A 25,490-nucleotide genomic window follows, 5' to 3' on the forward strand; every position below is an offset into this window, starting at 1 on the left:
GCAGCGTGGTTCTTGGCTTGGAGAGTCTCCACACACTGTGTCTTGCACTGTCCAGGGTTGCTCATCTTAGCCTACTATCTGCCTCCTTCCCTTCCCTCAGTCCCAGCAGATGCCCCGAGGGGCAGACCAGGCCCTGGCGGCCTTGCCTTGGGAGCACTGGCCTCAGGGAGGTCTGGCGTCTGTGTGCAACCCGAGGAAGCTTGTGAATGGAGGCTTGTCCCTTCAGCAAAGGGAAGCGTGCTCATTGACTTCTTCTCCCTCACCCCTCTCTCTCCTTAGGCTTTTGGGTGCCAGCCTGAGGATACAGGTTTTGAGTTGATTCCTGTAGCGAGTAACTGACTGGATCATACCTATAGCTATTCACACCCCTCCCTCTCCTTTTCTCGCGCAGAACTGGGGGAAGCAGCCAGGAAAGAAGGCTCAGGGGCTGGTTTGGGAAAGGCGAGACTGAGGTGGTGGGGCTTCCGAACTTGCCACGGGGTTGGGGAGCTGGGGAAGGTGAGTCCCAGGGGACTCGGCCAGGAGGTAATGCGCGCACTGGGAATCTGGCTCCTAGGTGGCTGGTAGGAAGCATTAACCCGTTTAGTTTTCCGGTCCCCTCTCCGATGGCCAGGGCTGAGAACCGCTCTTTGGGAAGCATTCCCTTTCTCTCCGCAGGTAGCCAGGAGCGTGCACCCTCTCCCCAACCTTGCTTCCGGGCTGGGAGAGCGTGGGAATTAACAACAGCACCGCGCACCCCCCTATCCAGGCGGCTTTGACTAGAGTCTGCGACTTGGGAGTGGACCAGGGTAACGTCTACAGCCAGGGGGCCATTGATTCCAACCGCGGAAAACAAAACGTGCTAAAGGCTTGCACTCTCTGTCGAGTGGAATTTACGGAAATAGAGCCTGGAATAGCCCAGACGATGAAATGAATTTTTTTCCGAACGCAGAGTTTTCCGACGCCGGCGCAGTGGAGATGCGGTGTGCGGCGGCTTAGAGGGCGCGCCAGCCCGGGCGGGCGCAGTCCAGGAGCGCACAGCGCTGCGTTCCTCTCTCCGCCGGCCTGCGGGGACGGGGCTGGAGGCTCCGCGGCAGAATGCGCCCAGTGTTGCCACCTTTCACAGTTCAGTGTCTGCAGGTCTTTAAAAAAAATCCAAACACATAACACTCTTGTTACAGATTTTTCAAGTTTAGTGGCATCCACCCTATTTGCTTCCCCACACCATGCCAATGCGGTTCTAAGAGCGCGCATTTTTTTTTTTAAACCCCCAGTACCCAAGAGAGTTGAGAAGGGTCCTTGGGGTCTGATTTGCTACATTCAAACACTGCCCACAAGAACCGGTCATTTCTTTCCCATAGCAAGTGCCCAGCTTTTCCTAAAGTCTCACCCTGGGGCCCCGGAGGAAGTGGGAGTGCACCTTGCCATCCTTCAGGTTGAAGTGGACTAAAGCCCAAGCAGGTGTCTTGGCCTGCCTGGGTCATTCTTAGACAAAATTTGATCTCCAACTGGAATCTTGCAGGAAGGAGAGATGCAAGAATGGCTGTTTCAGTAGAAGTGGGGCTTGAAAGCTGAAACAAAGAAGAAATAAGAGGTGGAATCTCCGCTCCAGAAGCTTGGCCCCAGAGTGGTCTTATCTCTCTCCCCTTCTCCCCCTCCACACACACACACCTCATCCCCGGGGTTTGGGGAGGAGGCAGGCAATATGTCTGTCAGGATCCACTCTCCTGCTCTTTCAGCAGATAAGGGGCCTGGGCGGATAGACAACTAGATTTGCGTTGGAAAATCTTTGCCATTGGAGGCATCAGCGGTAGGTAGACTGAGTGACATGCAGGAAAACGTGCTGGTGGCATTCAGCAGCACCATCAGGCCTTAAACCAGGACAGTTTTGTCATAGGCTCAAGGGCTTCGCTCACAGAAGGCACAGCGTTCAGTCCCAGTATCTCACAATTATTCACCCTGGAAAGAGGTCAAGGGAACCATTCTGGGCCAACAGGTGTCTGTTTTCAAGGTTCAGGATTGCTTTGCCTACTTACTAGTTAAGTAGTTAGCACAGAGCTCCAGCCTCCGACAGTGGGAAGAGAAGGGGTGTTCAGCCCAGGACAGCACCTTATCTAGTGTGTCAGAGGCATTGAGCCCAGCTATGCACATCTATGTGTGGTGTGCTCTTTTTTCTTCTCAGTGGCTCTACTAAGTTGTCAAGGTGACTTCCTTTTACAGCTGTCTCGATATTATGTATTCTAGCCTTGGACGATTTCCAGTCCTGAAGAAATCTACATGCTTTTTATATGCTTTTCATTATGGAAATGGGAATCCTTAAGTGGGTACTCAATAACGGATAATGCCATATCTTAGCGGCAACCTTGGCTTATGTGAATTGACCTTATCGGTTAAAATCACAGCCTTTTCATTAACATGGCCAATGCATAATGTATCAGGGCACAGTTCAAAGCTGCAAATGTGTTTTCAGACAGAAATATTCCAAGAATGCAAGTCAGGTATATTTCTCAGATAAATGACAGTAGGGGCATTGCATGCACTGAAATTCTCGGTTCTCAGGTTTCCTGAAACGCAGCGCGCTCATCATTAATCATTCATTGGGGTCGGCCCTTCAGTCAATGGCAGCTCTGAGTAAGCCGAAGCGAGCTGTTAGCTAATCCTTCCTGCCAAGAGGATCCTGGGGTGAGAGAGGACAACTGGATAGTCAGTCACACGTGCTGGTGCCCAGGCGCTGCCCCTGTCGCCCGGCTCCGAGCGAGCGAGCGTGGGTGTGCGTGTGTGCTCACGCTCTCGGACACATATCCAAGGCTTCCCAGAAGGAAAAACAAATTTGGCCTAATATTGAGTGCGACTAGGGTTTGCAACAGAAAGCAGCTCGAGTTGTGGCGTAATGGCTCAAGGTGGCCCTCTAAACGCCGAATAAACCCATTCCTTAGCTCTTTAATGAACCAGCAAGAACCACCATCACAAGAACGGTCTTCTCCAACCAAAGGCGCCGCACGAAAGCCTTCCCAAGTTGGGCTGCGAGTCCTGGCGAGGTTCCCCGCGGAAGCACTGCACGTCGTGGGCTCTCCCGGCGGGACTCACCTCCCCGGGAATCCCCGGCGCCGGGTAGTGCGAGCGGAGCCTGCGGGGCCTACGGAAGGGAACCTGGAAATTGGGTCCCGCCCGCCCGCGCCGGCGAGAGTGCTGGGCTGGGGCGCAGGCGTGCGGCAGAGGCGGAGAGGACGGGAACTCACTTCCACGCTGTAACCCCCCGTTTCCGTCGCGGCCCCGGGGGACTCGGCTGCACGCGCGCAGCTGAATTCGGCGCCGCGTTGGCTCCAGCCCCAGGGCGGCCGTGGGGCGCGTGAGAACCCGCTGGGATGCGTGGCCCCGGCGCGCGCGCGCCCCGCGTCGGGGTGCCGCTCCGCTCCACCTGGCTCCTCCACCCCCTCCCTGTCTCATCCCCTCCCTCCTCCACACCCCCGCCCCCGGGACCCGCCGGCGCCCTCCTCGCACCGGCCGGAGAGTAGTGCACAAAGCGGCGGGTGAGGGGAAGCCTAGCAGGCGTGCACCGCGCAGTGAGATCACTGGCGTTATAAATATCCCAGTGCCAGCGCCGGGCTCCGTTCGGGTGGCCTCTCTCTCTCCCCTTCTCCCTCTCTCTCCCCCAAGGCTATGTCCGCCCGGCGCGGCGAGGGGGGCAGCGCCAGAGGCACGCAGCCGCGCGGGGGCTACAGAGCCCAGAGCCAGCCCTACAAGATGCACTTAGGACCCCCGCGGCTGGAAGAATGAGCTTGTCCTTCCTCCTCCTCTTCCTCAGCCACCTGATCCTCAGCGCCTGGGCTCAAGGGGAGAAGCGCCTCGCCCCCAAAGGGCAACTCGGACCCGCTGCCACGGAGAAGATCCCGGGAGGCTCCAGCAGCCGCCGGAACAGCAGTAGCACCACGTCTTCCTCTGCCTCCTCCCCCGCGACTCCTCCGGGCAGCCCAGGAAGCGGCTTGGAGCAGAGCAGTTTCCAGTGGACGCCCTCGGGACGCCGGACTGGCAGCCTCTACTGCAGAGTGGGCATCGGCTTCCATCTGCAGATCTACCCGGATGGCAAAGTCAATGGCTCCCACGAAGCCAATATGTTAAGTAAGTTGCTCGCTCTCTAGCAAAACCTGTCCTAAGCGGGTGGCCGGACACTGGGGAGGGACAGCCAGTATTCCCAGGGCCGCCGGCTCACCTACCGAAGCCCCTGCCGTGGAAGCAGCCTGGCGGGTGGCGTGCAGACGCGTTTGTGTGGCGTGCATACACGCACCCCACTCGTGGGTAAGGAATGGCGATCCGTGAAGTGTAGCTCCCCGGAGGCTGGTGCGCAGAGAAAGGTACCTTGTTTCCAGTTTGCTCTGGTCTCGAAGAGGAGCCTCCAGCCCGAGCCTGGAAAAAAAAAACCCCAAATCTCCTCCTTCCTCCTCCTTCAGTTCTCTTTACTTCCTGCTGCTGTTTACTAGGCTAGCATTTTCGTTAGCCATCCAAGTGTGTCCCTTTTCCTTACCCATGACTTGATATTTTTTTAGAAGAATAAAACTGACATACCCCCTGAACCACCATCATAAGCCCCCACATAATATGAATATACATAGTATTTAACATATATGCATACGTATGTCTATTGTGTATGCGTATGTGCACATTATGTACATATAGAGTAACGTATATGCATATTCTAGGGAAGACAGTGATCTGGCAAACTGGACACGTTTAGAAAGGGCATCGCGGTGGACATTTGCATTTTAGCTCTAGAGTTGGGTTTAGTAGCGTTTACTATCTTGAGACCAAGAAAGTCAACACCTTTCGAAAGAGCGGCTAGCCTTTGGCCCCCCAAGGACAATTAGGGTCAAGTTCTTTATTTTAAAAGAAATTCAGAGGAGATTCAATTCGGTACAGGTGCAAATTGTGTAGGTTTTTTTTTTTTTTTTTTTTTTTTTTTTTAAGCCAGGCTTTACATTTTCTGAGTTTTCGCTTTAGCTCTTTCTTTCGCTCCTTTCTCATTTCTCTTGTCTTCCACTCGGCCAGGATTTGCAGATATCACCTCCCTCCTCCGCTTCCTCTCACCGCCCCAGGCAGCTGGGGGTGTGCGCGGGCTGCGGCGGCCCCTGCCGGGCTTTCCCTCGGTGGGGCCCCATCGCTCTTCCAGCGGAGTCAGTCCATCAGGTAGAACCCCAGCTCCGGCCCGGACCACAGAGAGGGGAGAGGTGTCCCGGAGACAGCGCTGCTCTCATGGGCTCCGGAGTGTCAGCCTGGTGCTCCCAGGTGTACTCCCATCTCCACTCTCGGAAAGTTCCATTGTTTTGATCCCTTACTGTTTTCCTTCTGCCTAGAGCAATGCTTGGCCCTCGGAAATTGCTCACTTAATCTGTTGAGTGTCTACATACCTCACTTAAAGATGAGGAAACCGGCTGGGAACGTGCTCCGGCTGAAACCCAGGACCATACAGGCAATAGGGCTTCTGGTCCTCCAGGCTCTGGAGGAGCGCGGGTGCCACAGGGGCACTGACCTCCAGAGTGGAGGTGTTATGACGGTGGGGGGACCGGCCGGCAGGCCAGCCTCTTCCCTGGGGCTCAGGAGGCAGGAGGCGGGGTAAAAAAAGATCTCCGGGCTGCGGAGGTTCACTCCGGAAGAGGGGCGGGTCGCCGCCCACCCCCTGCCGCAGACTAGCGGCTCAGGCTGTGCAGCTCCAGCTGGCCGTGCTGCGCGTGGCAAGGTGTCCTGGGCACACCCGAGAGAGGCCCTCCACATGCGCCTCCCCAAGTCCCAGGGCCTCCCACACGCTTCTTAGAGGAGCCCATTTCTATGTTTTAAGGTTCATGTCACCATGTTAAAAGAACTCCCTATCTTTGGTGATAGGGCGAAGGAAGGGGAATTTTCTGAGATTTCAGGAACAGGAAAGTTAGGTCTCTTTCAGTAATTTCATTTGCCCTTATTTTGTCCCACGCAACCCTTTGCTCCATCAGACATCAGAGCTCAGTGCCCACTGCTAGGACTCTTTCCTCCTTTATCTTACGGAAAACCTTTTTTATTCAGTTCTTGTAGTTTATCTAGAAAATTAGTACCACCAGAGGGTAACTTCTGGGTTCCCAAAGGCAGACCCAAAGGTAGCATGCGTCAGACAGCAGTTTGCATCCCAGCGAATTAAAGAGTGTCTGGGGTGTGTTTCATGTGCTAGGTATCTCTGAAAACAGACTTATTCCCAAGACATTCGCTCTCTTCTCTTGGATGGAACTATATAGACCTAAATAAATAAATAAATAAATAAATAAATAAATAAACAAATGCAGCTTAGGCCTTGCCTAACGGGAAGTTGTAGAAAAGTATAGGAAGGAAAATGTGAACAGCTCAACAAAGAATATTTTCAGCTGCAGAAGACATTGACCAATATGTTATTTCTAAGACCTAATTTATTTTAAAATTCACTTTGAAAAATGTCTACAAAAGAACAGGGATCTTTTCTAAACAGTGACTAAAAGAACTTTTTTTAAACTATCACTTTCCTAACTAATTCCAATTTACCATAGCCTTTCAGAGTTTAGTCTGTGTGTTTCACATGGCATGTGATCATTCATTCATCCATTCATTCATGCACCCGATATAGGATACCTATTTCACCCAGCCTGATATTTTGGTTACTATTGGACTCATGGGGGAATATCTTTTTGTTTTTGACTGCCATAGGTTTTTGTCAGAGGAAACAATAGCTGAAGTGTTCAAATCATGGTGACTTTTCTGCTTTGTGATGCCTGGAGTGGCCAATACTACTTCATAAGATTGTGCTACCATTGATTCATGAAGAGTGCATGGAATATGTCATATTTACTAGAATGGCATGTAATTTGGAAATGTAAAATGAATCTCTGCCCTTAAGTAGCTGTGAAAGAGAAACAGAAGCCTGGTAATTACAGTTCGTCACATACACCTTTGAAGGCACAGCACTTGATGGTTTCCTGACATATGTAAACTAAGGCATTGGTCATGGACTGTTGGTTAAAGTACACGAGGAAGCATTTGTCTAAGTCTCACAAGAGACACTGAAAAAGCTGGTATCACAGAGGACAATAGAGGATACATCAGAAATTTACCTCATCAGCTAATTCTACTGTCTGTGAGTGAGCAGTGACAGAAAACATTGTGTGTGTGTGTATGTGTGTGTGTGTGTGTGTGTGTGTGTGTGTGTGTGTGTCACAGCTTGCTACTTCAGAAAAGAGTCAAAACTTTGCTCTGAAGCTGCAATCTTTTAAACTCGATAGTTTTCTGTGACATTTGTGAGAGCAAACATATATATCCCAACTATCATGTGACATAAACATTTTTGCAACTGTGAATGCTTTCTAGTTTTACTGTCAGACGTACACACTAGCCATAGATTTTTGAAATAGAATTTGTTTATTTAAAATATACCACTGAATATATTCTTAATTTCTCTTGTACAATAGTTATCTCAAGTTTTGAAGGCAGAGAAAAGAATCAACCTTATTGCACATCTACTCTTACTATTGGGAAATATTAGGGAAGGATTAAGAAAAATGGGACAAAAATAGATGATGAAATCCAATTATTGAATAGAAACAAAGGCTTTGCTTTAATTTATATTGATTAAGGTTAGTTTCAATACAATGCTTCTGCTGTCTTATCTTGGGCTATTAAAGCATAGGCATTTATGTATTTCTCAATTTAGGGACCAAAAGTTTAATACTATATAGAATATCAAAGTCTTCATATAAAATATGAAAATTCCAATCATATATTTTGGTTAAACTGAATCTTTAATTTTACTGGTCTTCAGAAATCTGAATTCACTATCAATTTTGATGTTATGTAGAGTCAACCTTTATATAGTCTCCCAAACCTAGATTAAGCAGAATCTGTATCTATTGCATAGAAAAACTCAATTAGTTTGTGTTACTAATCTAATCAATGAAAAGAGATAAACTGGATATTTAAGACTCAGACTTTATAATGACACAGCACATCTGTTGCTGTGTGAACAAAAATAGAGAAACTTCAGTTTTAAATTATTTTTCTTTGGGGATTTTCAGATGGGCTGTTGAAGGCTTTTGATTACATGGAGTATCTGCGCCTTATTAGGAATAGAGAGAAAAGAAAGAAGCCTATATAATTATATTAGTTGTCTCTACTAGAGTCCTATTGTTTTAAAAAATCTGGAGCAGACTAAAAAATCTAGATATATATTTTCTTCTTGAAATACACTTATTTTGCATTGCATGCCTATGCTTGTAAGTGGATTAAACAGTGTGTATATAATCTGAGAGACACCAAATGTTTATCTTCTTCAACCTAGATGTCAACCCCAAAATTCCCGTATGAAAATTCCTTCTGTGAGCACTACACTTTTCCTTTGATCCTCTTAAATGTGACTACCCTAGGAAAGATAACATGTTGTTGCTAGCACTCTAATGTGAATTCATTTATACTGATCGCTATTCCCTTGCTCCACTCCCCAAGCAGGAGAAGGCCAACATAGCAGGAGAGTGCTAAAATATGGATGTGTGCATGTGGGTGTCCTGAAAAGTGAAAGAGGGTCAAAGAACACAATCCAACTTAGGGAACATTCATTGACTATCTGTGATCTGTGAGACGCAATTTGCCTTACACACTTTTGCTTAAGGATACCATCCCGGCATCCACAATATAAATTGCAAATTTTCATCAAATTTATTATTACTGACTCACAAGAGTTAGGAAATTACTGAAATTAAAAAAGAATCCATTTTTGAGAAATGTTTCTTGGGATTTATATATGTATGATTTAATGCACATAGATTTATTATATAGTATATTATGCAAAAAATCTTTAGTGAGTTACTGAGATTTGGCATAGTAAAATCATAGTAATCTCTTGGGGAGACAGGAAGTTGAATTATAGGGCTTATAGAATCTGCTCTAATATTTTAGAAAAAGAGACTGAAATTACTTTTGAATTTATGATTTTACCAACATTCACAATATTATGCCATAATTACATTAAGATTTAGAAGGTGATACCAAAGTTGCCTATGTGAAAAAACTATTATTTTATTGAATCTCGTGTCTTCCCTTGTGGCCCTCGTTATTTTAAGTAGAATGATATAGGTGAAAGTATTTTTTAAGCTTTCAATTAGATATAATCTTCTTAAAATGATAAAAATCCTTTCATTTTCAGACAATCTATAATTTCAATAGTGGAACTTACAAGAAAAGAAACCATGCAGTATGTAATAAAATAATAACAATTCACATATATTATGAATTTCATCTTCCTCATACATAAAATTCATTATAATGAAAATTTTACACAACATATATCCACACAGAATGTACAGTTGTAGAAAACAAGTTAAATGTGTGAAAATGGGTCTTTCTTAAAAACAGAACATGCTAGTTGTTGAACCCAGTAGTTTACATAGGCAATGTTTCCAGTGAACAAATATTTTTTGGAGCCCTTTTATTTTGACCTCTTAAATGTTAGCATGCAAACACTTAGTGAAATATTTATCTTTTATGCTGCCATGTATTTTTTCGCTAGTACAGAATACATTTGCATTTACAAAACCAGGTGATTTTCCAGAGAATGGAATAAAACACCTCTACCAATGTAGAACCATGGGTAAATTGCAACCCAGTCTCTTCTATGCACTCCATATTGTCTCCTTTGCAGCTATCATTCACACCTAAACAGTTTCTCATGTTCTCCCTATCTCACTTTGTAACATATTTACACAGTATTCACATTACATTCCCCATCTCTCAGATATCTAAAATTACTAATACTCTTTGCAAGATCATTCTGTAATTTTGATAGAAAAATAATTTTGCATCAGATATCTATTTATGTTTTATTAAACATACTACATCCTATAGTGTTTTTAACTTTACAAAATATTCTGTATACTTTGTTACTATTTGATAAAATGATAATACTTCTAAATCTTTGGATGTGCATCAAAGTAATAATTTATATAGCAAAATCCATTAGAAATAGCATTTTGAGATAGCAGTTTCTTTCTAAAAGCAAAAGAAGTTTCTTTTAAATAGTTTTTGGGTGTTTTGTTCCTTCTAAAGAAACATCTACTAAAAAATCGGTAGCTGCAGTTTTCTTGAGATGTGTTTTTTTATTCTGGATTAAGAACATATTACAAAAACATAGTTCTGCTACTCCTCCCCCCATAAGCTTTCTGATCAAGTATTATTCAGAAATTGAGTTTAATAAATAAGCAATAGTATTTGCTGCAATTCTAGGTATTAGCTCACTTTGTGCAACAAAAGTGCTCAATAAAGATATTCATATGTATTTATTAAATTTATAAGTGTATCCACAATACCACTTTTTGGTAAATTGAATACATTTATATGTATTTAAAATACTCCAGGGGGAGATTATTTTGAGAAAATCAGGTGAAATATAACTATATGCTCAAAATATTAAATATTGAAAAGTTGAACTTTTTCCCCTTGTCATTCCCATCTTTGTTTCCTTCCTTTGTTCCTAAGACTGGTCCCTTTGTTGCACCAATGAACTATATTATTTTGTTCTTTTTTCTTTTTTACAATTTGATGTAGGCAATTAACAAAAAGCACTATGCTTTTCTTGTGTTCATATAACACAGGAAAAGAGGCAGGAATTCCAGTTACATACAGATTGAGCCTCATTTTTTAAAATTCTCTGTGGACTGTGGTGTATGATTTTCTTGACCAAGTAGATGTGGGCTTTCAAATTATAGGAGACAGAGGAACTTTGACCTGATAATGTTAACTCTGAAATAGCAAATATATACATTAACAAAATAAAATACCTCATTAAATTTTTTCCAGAAAAGTCATTCAAAATGTAAGTTGTCTCAAACCATAAACCATTAAACACCTCATTGAGCCAATAATCCCAAGTGATTTACATTGCCTTTAGTATCTTGTTATGTGTAATGTTTAAATAAGCTGCTCACTAAATGATCGAGTTGGTAGATATGGATTTGTATTTTTATAATGATGGTAGTTTGAGAGGATGGTTTTCCTTTATGTAAATAAGTATTGTTTTTAAGGCTTTCACCAGTTTATGTTCATCTGCAGTAGATGTTATGTGCTTTAATTTTAAAGAGCGCATTGTCTCTGATAGAAAAACAATGCATGAGAATCATTTTGAAATATAGTTTTCAAAGTCCTTCAATTTCTTTAGAACTTGAAAAGATTCTATTGTCAACCATTATTTACTAAAAGTGACTGTATGAAAAAAAGAATTACTAATGAAGTTGAACTACATTTTTGAATCTTGAAATCTATCATTTTAAATGAACACTTGATTGCTAGCCTCTTTTAAAATAATGAGTATAACAAAAACTGTTAAGTACTTTTTCTAAAATTGCATTAGTAAAGAATGGAAGGAATTTATGCAGAAATTTAATTCTTCACAATGGTATATGGAGGCCTCTGTGTTTTATTTTGGGATTTCTGTCATCCTAGGTATTTTGGAAATATTTGCTGTGTCTCAGGGGATTGTAGGAATACGAGGAGTTTTCAGCAACAAATTTTTAGCGATGTCAAAAAAAGGAAAACTCCATGCAAGTGTAAGTAAAATCACTTTATATTTGTTAAGGGTGTTACGGAGATTTTACATTTGTACAATGGAATGAAGTGACTTTCTAAATTAGTTAGTAGGTAGGAAAACTTGCCCAGAGAACTTAATGTATATAGTTTTTGTAAAATTATATGTATTTTTAACCAAAACGTTGTATGTGTCTTTGTAAGTACTCATGTAAATATTTTATTTACTTGAAAAGATAGAGTCCACAAAAAATTTAAGGATAATGGCATTTGAAAATAACATTCTCCAAGTGATTGCCATTATTTATTGTTTAAAACTTGTCCAAGTGAGAGAAATATGAAAATAACATTATATAACATTTTAAAAATTTATATATTTCTGATGTTTATGTGTGTTTAGTTGATCAGGTTCTTTTTTAATTTTACAAGTTATTCATGATGTCAAAAATTGGATCACAGTAATATAACATATTTATATTTTAATAAGTATGGAGGGAAGAAAGCAATAATTAGGCCACTTTGACCCTATATAGAAAAATTTTATTTAATCCATTTGTGAAATATTCATCTTATATTTTTGTTGCATCAAAAACAATTTTTAAAACTATGAAGACTTAATTTTGCACTCATAAACATTTCTTCAGATCATACACATTTTGTAAGCAATTTATAAATTATAGATTGCTTTGCTTTGTTCTGAAAATGTTGATTACTCTAGAAGCATTAACGCATTTTAAAGATAATAAAATATGTTTAACTTAATTTTCCTACACACAGATTCTGTTTCTATTAGCATATATGCACAGCACTTAATGTATGCTTTTTCTATAGTATACTAAGTTTTGTCACATTTAAGTCATTTGAAAAAGCAAGTCTTTAATGATAGTCCTTTAGTCCTTATTCCCTTTGATTCTTATTACAAATTAGAGAAAGATCACTTTTCTAGTTTTCAAAATATATAGGAAGTTTTAATTGAGTGAAATTTACTAATTATGATTTCTACTTTACAGACCTTTAAAAAACTCAGTAAGAACTTCATTTGATTCAGCGTGTAAGACTTTTAATTTTCCTCCCCCTACCATCTAAATGTGACTTGTTAAATACCACTTGGGGGAAGCAGTAGCATTCAAGCGATTTCTACAGTTATTTGAGGATTAAATGAGATAACACATGTAAAGCTTTTAGATCAGTGTTTGGTACATTGTAAGTGCTCAACAAATATTACTTATTAGTATGTGATGATCTAAATATAGTAATCTACTGAAACTTCAGTTTATGAAGATAAATGAAAAACCTTTTTAAATCACCCACCACCAGAATTATAAAATGATTTACCTAGTTTATTTTCCGAGCTGGTTATTATATTCTAGTAAGCTATAATATAGTATTCATAAAATAATTGCTCTTTGATTTCTAAATTATTTTAAGGGGCAGATTTCTGCTGGCTTTGGAAATGTAGGACATGCCACTTTATTTTTAAATTTTGATTTTGAAAAATCCACATATCGAATAGAAAATGATGACCAAACATCTGCACGGGAAAACTTCTCATTCAACTTCAGCTTATAAAAGGTTGAAACACCTTCAAAATCCATCAGAATAATATGCAGTATATGTATAAAAACTTCCTCTTACTAGTTTGTTTTGGGTGAAAATATTGATTAATTTTTTTTCATATTCATGCCCTAATACATGAAAAAAAAATAGACTAAACTTAGGCCAGCTTAAGGATAATTGCCATAGAAAGCAAAGTATTACAAATGGATGCCAATTAGAAAGGTCAAACTGAGAGGTTAGGATACATGATTCCTCTGTCAAAAGCAAGTAACAAATTTCCAGAAATTTGACCCAAATGTCTAAGGATGGCTGGCTGAAATAATGCAGATAATGCAAAAACAGCATCTGTTATTCTTTCTCATCTTGGCAGGCTAAAGTTATTTCATGGAATAATGACTTTTAAACAGCACAAAGCAAGTCTTGCTCTTGTCACTCACAGAAACTCTTTGATATAAAAGTCATTCTGATGACTTTGAGCTGAATTGTAGATAAAAAATTAAGCCCCATGATTATGCGGATTCTTTTTAAACCAATTGTCTAAGCCCACTTTTTCTTATCGGAGCTTTTATTAGCACTTTTTTTTTTCTAGCTGGAAACCTAATTAAATTATAAAGTGATTCATTTTGAAGGAAGTTGAATTTAGAAATGGTATTAATCCTAGCAATTATCCGTTTTAATCCCAGATGTTTTCTTTCCTGTTATCAATTTCTACTTAAACATGTTGAAAAATTGTTAGTGTAACTTTAATATACTTACAGTACTTGAATTAGCTGTTTTACAAAATTGTATGATAATTAAAAAGGCTAAAAAACCTTAAATTTTTAGGATTAAATGTGTAATTTGTAATTTGTTTCAAATTAATAATTGTGTAGAGGCATATAGTATCTTTATAATCATTTTCACACGCACACACACACACACACATACACACACACGCAAAGTCCTCACTTAATGTCATCAAAAAGTTCTTGGAAAGTGCAAATTTTTTTAAAAATATATTTTATTGATTTTATACAGAGAAGAAAGGACAGAGATAGAGAGCTAGAAACATCGATGAGAGAGAAACATCGATCAGCTGCCTCCTGCACACCCCCCACTGGGGATGTGCCCACAACCAAGGCACATCCCCTTGATGGGAATCGAACCTGGGACCTTTCAGTCCTCAGGCCGACGCTCTATCCACTGAGCCAAACCGGTCCCGGCAGAAAGTGCAAATTTAAGCAAAACTATGTACAGTGGGCCCTTGACTTACTAGTGTCCCGACTAACGAGTTTTTTGAGATACCAGCTGTCTCTGGATTTTTTTGCATTGAGTTTATAGAGTAATTTGAGTTAACGAGCTACTTAACGAGCTCCTTAACGAGCTCAGTCTTGGAAGGAATTAAACTCGTAAGTCAAGGCCCCACTGTATAAGGAAACGCATTTTACCAAAGGCTAATTGATATAAACAAAAGTTAATTACTATGGCATATCTCATCACAGAACTTCTAAATAAAGACCCCAAACACTTCTAATATTAAACATGGAAAGAAATGTCAGCTATACAGATATTTAAGAAAGATTAATAAGAACAAGTAAGATCATTCTTTTACAAGACACTTAATAAAAGCCACTTACAAAGTCGTGCAACAGCTCAGGACTCAGGACGGGGACACATCATGGCCTGGACACCCTCCACTGAGGGTGCAGTCACACACACCCACACTCACCCACACTGGGACAATTTAGACATGCCAGTGCAGTTCATCTCAAGTGCACGTCGTTGGGATGTGAGGAGACACTGGAGTCCCCAGAGAAAACCCATACAGACATGATGAGAATGTGCAAACTCCACACAGACAGTGGGCCCAGCCCAAAATAGATTTTTTTCCTCATCAGCGCTATAATAAAATGATATTGAAGGAAATAACATTATTCGAGGACCTGCTCTATGTATATAATCATCACGTATATCTTAAACTTACACAAGTTATATGCCAATTATGTCTCAATAAGATTGGAAACAATTTAAAAATTAATAAAGACTACTTTTAGAGTTTTACCTATAAAGTAAATGTAAAATAAACAATGTAAAGTATTCATATAATTATGGGAAAAGTAAATCAATAGTCTATTGAGAAACATTCATGGATAATTGTACGTAGATTCTCAACCTGGTTTTTATATGAACAATTAGAATATTAAATATCAGTTACTGGATAAAGATAATGTATTTGCAGAATTCTTTAAAAGCTCTTTGACTCACAGCATCTTATTACATAGAGGAAGAGTCTCAGAGATATTTAAATATTTCCCTAAGTTAACACAGTTAAGTGATTGAACTAGACTTATATCCTTTTAAAATTCTGTCTTTCCCTTTACAGGCTATAATGCTGATAGGTAAAAGTTAGTTTCCAAGAAGATATTATGTTTTGTTTGGAACTAATTACATTGTTTTTACCTATTATTTTATAAGAATTAATAATTTCATGATTTAATAATACTTATTATTACATTTTATATTACATTTTAAAGAACAAATACTGTGGTTTATCTTTAGAATATTTTGCTTGTCCCTCCCCAATTCTCCACCCCCCCACCCAACACCATCACACTCTCTCTCTCTCTCCCTCCCTCTCTCTCTCTTTCTTTCTCTCATTCCAAGCTCTTTTTGAAATATCTTTTACACCATCTACTTCTGTATTTCCCCAATGCTTGCTTTTAAAATCTGGAAAAAGGGGGATGTTTTTGCCACAGAACTTATCACTGAGTTTGACAAATGTTGGTTGTTCAATGTGATGATGACTTTCTTAGGGAACCCCCGTTAAGATGAACTTTCAAAACAGAGAAGAGATCTGTGGTGTCCACAGAAAACCTTCATTTAGAAAATGCATCATTGCCAATGGACACAAAGATGGGAAATAAAAATATCAGCCTAGAATGGTTAGACTTAGGCAACATTTACTCTGATTTATTTTGTGTGCTAAGTTTGTTAACTCTGTTAGAAGTTTTCTTTGAACTTCAGCCATCTTACTATGCACTGCTCCATGCAACTCATCCAATGTACATACTCTTACTAATTTACATGCAGCTCTCCTTAAAACCTCTGCTAGTATAATCTAAATATACAATGCAATCAAATCCTACCATGCAGGTTTGTTCAGCATTCTTTACAAGGATGAAAGTGTATGGTCTTCTCAAAATGCACTGGGAATCAGAGAGAGTAGGAGTAGAAAATTGCTCAGCAAAGAGCCGTGAGGGTTAGTCAGAGCCCTCTCTGTGACCTCTTTCCCAACTCATCATTCCCAGCCTGGGATCCTTTATAGAACTGAGCATGCTTCTCTTTCTGCCTCTGTCTTTTTGTCTGTCTTTTCCTGCTCTTTCTTGACACTGTTCCTGCTCTCTCCTCAGGTTTGTTGTGTTTACGGAAAGTCCTATAGAGAGCTTTTCTGCATTTGTCTGAGATGGGTCCAGATATAAGAGGCCTTAAGTGTCGTGGTTCAGAGCACAACTAAACTGTATCATTATGTTCAAATTTTTCTATTTATTGGTTTTTATCAAGGTTGAAAGTAGGAAAATTCAAGTTACAATCTATTGTGATAGTTGAGCATTTAAAATGAGATAATACATATAACACACTTAGACTAGTGTCTGGAAACTATATCAGCATTTCATGTTAAAAACAAACTTGAATTGCTCTCAGGCAGCTGTTTGATGACCCTCAATCTCTTCTCTTAGACGACTTTCTGATTTGGGGGTCAGGCAGCTGTGACCCCTCAGATATTTAGACCATTCCCAAATCCTATTTATTATTGACCTTTTTTTCCCCCTTGAGGCCCAAACTTTTCATGTATTGAGCAGCCCTTATCTCCTGGGTTTTTCTTTTTCCAAGGAACCTCATTTGAAAGCAAAATTCCCAGGTTCAAGCTCTTAATGAGACAAGGATTTCCAATGCTCATAGTCGTAATTCTTTCAGAATCCGGTTGTGCACCTTGTTTCTCTTTTCCTTCCAAAAATCCCAGAAAAGGTGGTTACCAGATATTCTTCACTCTAAAGTATGCATGACAGCTCATTGCCTATTGGAGAAAAGCATTTCAGTTTATTTTAAAGATCCAGGGAGAAGCATGTGGTAGAATTATTTTTGTTTCTCAGGGTTTTAGGGGATCATGTTTGGAAGGAAAGCTAATTGCAGAGTTTACGAAACAGGCCTGGAATGTGTGCTTGATCAGCCCTAAGCAAGGACGGGAACGTCCTCCTTTCTAGGTTTTGGAGGGTGCCAGCTGGCTTGCCCGGGATGAGAGTCTGAACTGGACTTTCTGTGCTGGGGGCAGAGTGAGGGGGAGTGGGCAGTCCCTAGAGCTGGGCATGTTAACTGAAAGGGAAAATGGAGCCTTGAGCAATAGTTATCATCATTAAAAAAATAACTTATTAAGCATTCTACTTTTCCAGTCAAAACCATGAGCTTGATAAAGACACTTGAATAGAAATTCCCCTTGCCCTCTAAGATCTTTTCGTTTAGATAGTGGAGTTGAATGTGTAGTAATCCAAGCTCAAAAATGGGTTCAGGACTCTGTTTTTGCAGTAAAGACCAGTGTTCCCTCTTTTTACACTGTGTATATCTGTTTCGAAGGCCTATTTTACTGAGGAAATTTGGTTGTGAGGATGTGACTTGTAGCTTCAGAAATCCATTATTGCATAAAACATGAGCTGGTGTTTTATTTCTCTGATGGCTTGGGGAGTGGCATTTGGTTTTCATCTGTATTTTACCATGAAATAACTTCAGGGAAGGTGAAACTATAAAAGCCTAGGAGATGCCCATGGGTTGTAGGGTGTTATGGAAAGAGCTTGAATGTAGGAATCAGAAGATCTGAGATTTAAGTCACAGGCCTACCCTGGCACTTGATGAATGTGGGGTTTTCGATGAATCATTTTCCTTACGTCTCTGACTGGAAAATCAGATAAGAACTTTCTAATAGTTATGGAATTATTGTGAGAATTAAATAATATATGTGAAACACCTCAGTAGCCCAGCTTTATTGAGTAATTAAGAGCATTAGAAAGAAAAATTCTATCTTATGTTTCCCCAAGTGCAGCCTTCACCTCACCCGCACCAGAATGTCAGGGGATGCTGGTTAATGATGCAAATCCAGGGTCGCATCTCAGACTTACTAAAACACCATTTCTGGACATAGCACCTGGGGAATCCACATTTGGAATCAGCTCCTTGGCTAAATTTCTTTTTTACAGTCTACAGTTTTTCATATTTAGAATTAGGCAGCTGGACTCAGTTTAGAGGATCCCAATCTTGTTGACAACATCCGAAGCATCATAGTCAGGAGCCAGTCCAACATATGCCTTCTTCTCTCCATCAGGCCTGATCAAGGTTTTGACCTTGGCCAGTTCAATGTCAAAGAGTGTTTTCACAGCTCCTTTGATCTGGTGCGCGTTGACCTTGAGATACACAGTGTACACAAGTGTATGGCTGCCTCTGTCTTCTTCATGGCTGACTTGGTAGTCAAGGGGACTTGATGATAGCGTAGTGGTCAAGCTTGTTTCAAGTTGGGGTGGTTTTACAAGAATATTTAGGTGTTTCCTAAACAATAGAGTCTTCTGCCATGGGAAGGTGTGTGTGTGTGTGTGTGTGTGTGTGTGTGTGTGTGTGTGGCTGAGAACACCTTTTAAAATTGCTTTCTTGGCCTTCAAAGCCTTTGGCTTTGGCTTTGGGAGGGGCAGGGGCTTCCATCTTCCCTTTCAGCATCATCTTCTTTAAAAAAGTCCCTGAGTAATTTTAAGTCAATTCATGAAATTTGGACTAGAAATCCTATGGTTGGCATTCTTCGCTACATGACTTCAGGTTAGTTTATTAAACCAACTTGTATGTTCCCTTGGTTGCTGAATAGGAAGAACTGAGACATAGAATGGACAGTTGGGCAGGGATAAGCAGGAAATGTGGCCATGTCCTGGAGAGAGCACTGTATGGCTACAACTGACCCATATGAGACTTATAGTAAAGAGTAAGAGGCCGCCTCTCTGTGAGCATGGAGCCCTGTTCTGGGGTACTTGGCTTGGGAGCAATTGGAGCAGAGCCTGGCTTTCAGCCTTCACTCACCATCAAAAGCAGGTGCCTTTGTGCTGGGAACATCCTACACAATCATGCAAAACAGCTCAGGTTAAGAGCACCTGTCAGGGGAAGCCCACTAGTAGGAGTGGGGATGGGAACGAAGAAGTACTTCAAGGATGCAAGGGAACCAGAAGTGGAAATGCATACAGCAAAGAAACTGTTTAGAGCACAATTTGGTCTGTAATTGTTTTTTATTATAGTCTATAATAATATTTTAATTATTTAATAACCTTACAACCTATAAAACATTTTAATTACTTATATTTGGTTATTTCTTAACTTTATAAGGTTTAAGGAAAAGAGGTGAACTAAATAAAACAAAGTGCAATAAAGAATTAAAATTGATTAAATACCCAGCAAACATCAAGGTTTATGCAGGTGCCAGTCTGAGTTCACTTCTATACCTCTTTCACAGACTGCACATTTACCTCTGTAGTTCACTTAATAAGAATAGGTACTTGTTTGAATACCCTCAGTTCATTTGTTACAAGATTCTTAATTAGCATACAACATGATATTTACTAAGAAACAAAACCATCTTAAAAGAGTTTAGAAATACTTTTAAAATACAATTTCAGAAAGCATTTTGTTTGATTTAATTGACCCTCAGATTTCAATTAGTTTTTTTTTAATATCCCAGTTAATCAAAGTTTTACCTTCTTTGAACTAAATTTGATCATTCTTCTAAATATCCTCTGTGTCCTTACTGTGTGCAGAGATGGGTACAATCAAGGTAAAGTGTCCCTCTAACCCCAAAGTTCTTATTTTCCTTAACACCACTATATTTTCCCTCTGGATAATTTGGATATTCAAGAAAAAAATAGTTTAATTTAATTTTTATTTGTTTTGTTAATTAAGACTATATTAAATTACATAGAAATTAGCTGATTTGAACATTTATTTTTAATTTTGCAATTATGGCTTATTAAATGTAACATTTTGCTAATCTAGTTATTTTTTAAATTTCTTTTTAATAATAGTTGACATACAGTGTTAAATTATTTTCTGGTGTACAACAGAGTAATTCAACATATATACCTTGAAAAAGGATCTCTACCATAAGTCTACTACCCCCTGACACTGTACATAGTTATACTGATATTAATGACTCTGTTCCCTATGTGGTACATTATAGCCCCATGATTTATTTTATAACTGGATGTTTGTAGTTCTTAATACCCCTTCCCTTTTCTGCTCAACCTCCTACCCTCTACCTTTCTGACAACCATCAGTTTGTTCTCTGTATCTATGGGTTTGTTTCTTTTTCATTTGTTTTGTTTTTTAGATTCCACATAAAAGTAAAATCACATGGTATTTGTCTTTTTTTGTCCAACTTATTTCACTTAACATAATGCTCTCTAGCTCCATCCTTGTCATAATCACAAGATTTTATTCCTTTTTTATGGCTAACTAATACTCCATTGAATGTAATTTGTTTTTACACTTGCAAGATCAAGGACAAATTAAAGAGAAAATCATAGATAATTTAGGCCAACAAAGAACTTGGGCAGGACAATGTGTATATTGTTTTTCCTTGTGTAAGTGGTGACTAACACAGTGTTTGGCATGTAATACAGTCAATAATCATCTGTAGAATAAATTTGTGAATAAAAAAGAATTTGAAACATAGATAAAGGTTTTTTTATGAACATTTTAATAATTGGTTTTGTTGGAGTGGCCAATGGAGGTAGGGCAATGAGGTGGTGGAGGTCTTGATTTCAATAGGTTATTTGAAATTTGATTCACCTGTCCACTTCACAGCTTAACTGAAGAAAAAAGTCTGTGTATTAACTTCACTTTTCCTAGGGAGATAATACAGTTCTATTATTTAAAAAGTACTATTTTGCTGAAGGACTTCTTATAATTCAAAGGAGATTTTAAAAGTAGCCCAGAAAACTTATTATCCAAAATTGTGTCATAGTAAATGTACATGCATTTAAATTCCTGTAGCTGAGACCTATGCTGCTTACTGACTCTGCTATAAGGATGCTCTGCTCGGGGTCACGATCTTGTCTGAACAAGAACTCACAGGAGCAGTCAGTCCCTCAAGAAGAAACCAGATCTCCTGACGAAAAAACTCCCTACAATGTTTGTTTCAAATGGTTCTGTTCCATTATAGCTGGAGGAATTTTTCAGACAAAACATTAAATTAGAAGTCAATTAAGAAAGCCAAAACAGTCTGACCACCATACCCCTGTCTTCATGGGGGATTTAGAAGGACTGAGTGACTGCTAGTAGTGTGTGGTCCTCAGGTTCTGAACACTTCCACCCCGTATGACAATTAGGTGACCCTGGAAAAATCTAGAGCCTGAACAGCCACCTTTTCTCTTAAGAAAGGTCTTCAGAACATGAATCTTGAGGATGAAAAGAGAAAGTTTTTAGATGAAATAATTTTAGTGGGTGGAATCAGTGGGCTCTCACTCATGTGAAGATTCTTAAGGTGGAATTGCTATAGGTTTCATTCAATGTGGTGTGTGTGTGTGTGTGTGTGTGTGTGTGTGTGTGTGTGTTCCACACCAATAAAAATGACATGCCTTTCCTTTATTTTCTTGGACAATGTCAGGGGAAAAAATAGGTTACATAAATGCAAGACATTTAAACCTATCTGTGAAAATTGGATAATGCAATCACAGCTATCTCTATTTTAGGAAAATGGATTTCTGAGAAACAGTAGTAGAAGTCAGGTCAAGGTGTAATGCAGTATATACTTTTTAAAATGTATTCTGAGAAAAAAAATGTTAGCCACAATAAATATACCTGCTACTTTTAAAAATGAAATCCCTCACACCTTTCTAATGCCTATCCTTTTATGTAGCAGATAACATTCCAAATGGCTATAGCCTTTATTTTGAAAGAAAGCTTTGGGATTATCTAATTGAGTGAAAGAGCGTTCGAGCCCTTTTAAGAGCTCGGCACCTGTAGACAAATGTAGATTTTATTTGTAAGCAAGTCTTTTTTAATTAAAAAATAATAGGAGCAATAAATGAGCTCTTCCAAACTGATATCAGCACAGCACCCTTGGCCTAGACCAGGGGTGGGCAAACTTTTTGACTCAAGGGCCACAATGGGTTCTTAAACTGGACCGGAGGGCCGGAACAAAAGCATGGATGGAGTGTTTGTGTGAACTAATATAAATTCAAAGTAAACATCATTACATAAAAGGGTACGGTCTTTTTTTTTTTTTTTAGTTTTATTCATTTCAAACGGGCCGAATCCAGCCCGCGGGCCGTAGTTTGCCCACGGCTGGCCTAGACATAGGCTGTAGGTTGTGGGATGAGAGAAGAACACCTGCTTCCATCTGCTAGAGGTCAAATCCAGAGAATCACAGTAGCCTTGTGGACATTCCAGATAGATAGCTGCATAGCCCCCAAACGCAGAGCTTTATTGATTGAACTACACTTGAGTGGAAAATGTCACACATACGGTAAATGTGCTATTAGAGATGCTCTGGAACTATTTTTTTCTGTTGTCAGTATTTTGCACAAACAACATTCCATGTGGCCATATCAACAGATCTGTGTAGATTGCCTTGCAGTGTTTAGACTTTCAGACTGGTATTGTGATCTACACTGCAGAAAAAAGTTTGGCATAATTAGAAAAATCAAGGATGTTGCATCCCAGTGTAGAACCTCTTGGTCTGACATAGAAGAAGTGTATTATATACAGCAGGGCTTCAAATAACATCGCTTTGTTCCATGTCGTGTTATTATAACATTGATGAGGAAAAAATATTGAATCCTGGCCAGTGTCACTCTGTGTGGTATCTGCCATTGTCCCATGTCTGTGTGGGTGTTTTTCTGGGGATCCTAGTTCCCCCTGCATCCCAAAGATATGCATGTGAGGTGAACTGGTGTGTCTAATTGTCCCAGGCTGCCCTTGACCCTGAACTACAATAAGTGGGTTGGAAGGGAATTCTCTTACTTGTTTTCATTAATCTTTCTTAAATGTCTGTATAGCTCACATTTCTTTCCATGCTTAGTATTAGAAGGATTTGCTTCTTTATTTAGAAGTTTGTGATGTTTTTGTGATGAGAAAATATGCCATAGGAACGTAACTTGTGTTTATAGCAATTAACCTATGGCAACATTGGTTTCCTTGCATTCCCTTTCACTTAAGTTCTCATTGTCCAAGAACCTATTGACAACATTAAGTGAGGACTTCTGTACATATATTTAGTGTTTTTATATATAGGCATCAGATATTTGGTATTTCCAAGCCCAGCAATTCTGTACAAATGGCGCTCCCTGAAATTGTGAAACCTGGTGGTCTGGTTCAGGACAGGAATTCTAATGCTTTTGGGGGTTGTGGACTCATATTTGATGAAAGCTACAGATCTTTTCCCTAGAAAAAATATTTTGATTTTCCCACTAGCCCTATGCATGTAAGGATTGTGAAAATAAAGAATCTAAAGCTAAGTCCTCATTTGGCAGAATTGGTCATTGATCACATGTTCGTTTGACTCCATGCTCAGCCTCTTCCCCCATACCATAATCCTTCTGTTTCCACAACGAAGCCATTGTCGAGCTCACGCTGGCCTACTTTGTCAGCCTGATCTCTTGCTCCTTCTCCCGTGCATCCTGAGTAGATGCCACACTGCATTACTCACAGTCGTGTCATGCTGACCTGTGAACACGCTTTTCCTGCTGCTCTCTGAACATCCCTCATCATCTGCCTCACTACCTCAAGACTCAGCTCAAAGGTCACCTTTTTTAGGAAGACTTTCCAGCCCTCTTTCCTGCTGCCTCCATCCTCTTAGATCCCCCTCCTTTACACTACCATTGCACTCTGCATTCCTCAGTCATAATTCCACTTACCACGCTACACTGTAATGGATGCCAACTTGTCTACTCTTTTACTATTTCAAGGGCATATATTGTGTGTGTGTGTGTGTGTGTGTGTGTGTGTGTGTGTGAGAGAGAGAGAGAGAGAGAGAGAGAGAGAGAGAGAGAGAGAGAGAGAGAGGGAGAGAGAGAGAGAGATTTGGCTGAAGTATTGAGAGTGATTCAAAAAAGTAATTTTTTTCTTCCCAGCATCAGATATAGCCTCTTGTATCAGTGTGAAGATATATTTTTCTCCTAAAGAAATCTAACACATGCAATATTAATAGAGCCATATGCTAGCCCTCTCTCAGTACTATGGATCCCACTGATAACACTGAAAAATGTATTCTTGTTTCAAAGGAATAACATGACCCCATTTCTCTGATCATGAATTCATGTTTTACTCCTTAGCAATACAGTTCTATTTTCTTGATGGCTTAAGAAGAGAACATCTTATAAGTTAATTTTTTAACTACAATTTTCAAAGTAATTTAAAAGCAGTAACAGAATTTGAATATAATAAGAATTCCTGCTATCTTTTATATATATTGATATATATTAATATTATTTTACTAAGCACATAATAAACAGAAATCAGCATTACAGAGATGAATAAAGACTGTTAAACAAGCAAGTATTTCTTTATAAAAGAGAATATAGTAGGAGGGCAGGGGTTAATGGAATTCTTGTTTTTTCCTTTATAGTACAAGACCTCATTTTATCACACACTGAAAATATTACTGCTACTTAAATGTCTGTTTCTCCCCCAGGCCAAATTTACAGATGACTGCAAGTTCAGGGAGCGATTTCAAGAAAACAGCTACAACACCTATGCCTCAGCAATACATAGAACTGAAAACACGGGGCGCGAGTGGTACGTGGCCCTGAACAAGAGAGGGAAAGCCAAACGGGGCTGCAGCCCCAGGGTAAAACCCCAGCACATCTCCACCCACTTCCTGCCAAGGTTCAAGCAGTCTGAGCAGCCAGAACTCTCTTTCACAGTGACTGTTCCTGAGAAGAAGAATCCACCCAATCCTGTCAAGCCAAAGGTCCCAACCCTTACTGCGCCCCGGAAGAGTCCCAACACAGTGAAATACAGACTCAAGTTTCGTTTTGGATAATGTTCCTCTTGGCCTTGTGAGAAGCCACAGACCCCCCTCAGGAGTTTCCACAGGTGTCTTTACAGCTCTGGAGAAAAATGTGGACACAGCTTCAGCTCCACTACACCGCAGGGAAGTCAGGTCATTTGTTTCAGTGGGACTGAAACAAAAATGTTTGCTGGCAGGTACTGAACTGGAATTCTTTGTACGGATACAGGGAGCACACTGCCTCAGTTCAGCAAGACAGGAAGCTTTTTGCTTTATGCTTAGTGCATACTAGGACTCTGTTTACAAGAAGTTAAACAGTGTGGACGATGTATTTTTCTGACTTTTATAGATCAACCCAAAAGAACATACATGACATGTGTTTATTTTTTTG

General features: G+C 40.1%; 1 protein-coding gene and 1 pseudogene across 2 annotated transcripts; one reads left to right on the plus strand and one right to left on the minus strand.

Moving 5' to 3' along the window:
• The first annotated feature begins 3,537 nt into the window (after positions 1-3,537).
• On the plus strand, positions 3,538-25,490 carry FGF5 (fibroblast growth factor 5). 2 transcript variants are annotated; one of them, XM_036305028.1, is made up of 3 exons: positions 3,541-4,098; positions 11,455-11,558; positions 24,782-25,490. In XM_036305028.1, exons 1-3 carry the CDS (start codon positions 3,753-3,755, stop codon positions 25,130-25,132), a joined length of 801 nt encoding a protein of 266 aa, XP_036160921.1. In that variant the 5' UTR covers positions 3,541-3,752; the 3' UTR covers positions 25,133-25,490. The 2 variants fall into 2 exon arrangements, with proteins under 2 accessions (XP_036161002.1, XP_036160921.1); XM_036305109.1 differs by lacking the exon at positions 11,455-11,558 and having other exon boundaries at positions 3,538-4,098; positions 24,782-24,918.
• On the minus strand, positions 18,360-18,831 carry LOC118654048 (annotated as a pseudogene).

The sequence above is a fragment of the Myotis myotis genome, unplaced genomic scaffold, assembly GCF_014108235.1.
Source record: "Myotis myotis isolate mMyoMyo1 unplaced genomic scaffold, mMyoMyo1.p scaffold_m19_p_1, whole genome shotgun sequence".
NCBI classification, from domain to species: domain Eukaryota; kingdom Metazoa; phylum Chordata; class Mammalia; order Chiroptera; family Vespertilionidae; genus Myotis; species Myotis myotis.

Excerpts from the sequence above, each read along its gene's own strand:
- FGF5 (XM_036305028.1), top strand. The coding sequence starts at position 3,753 with ATGAGCTTGTCCTTCCTCCTCCTCTTCCTCAGCCACCTGATCCTCAGC. Across the intron at positions 4,099-11,454 it reads CCACGAAGCCAATATGTTAA|GTATTTTGGAAATATTTGCT; the intron begins GTAAGTTGCTCG and ends CTGTCATCCTAG. Across the intron at positions 11,559-24,781 it reads AAGGAAAACTCCATGCAAGT|GCCAAATTTACAGATGACTG; the intron begins GTAAGTAAAATC and ends TTTCTCCCCCAG.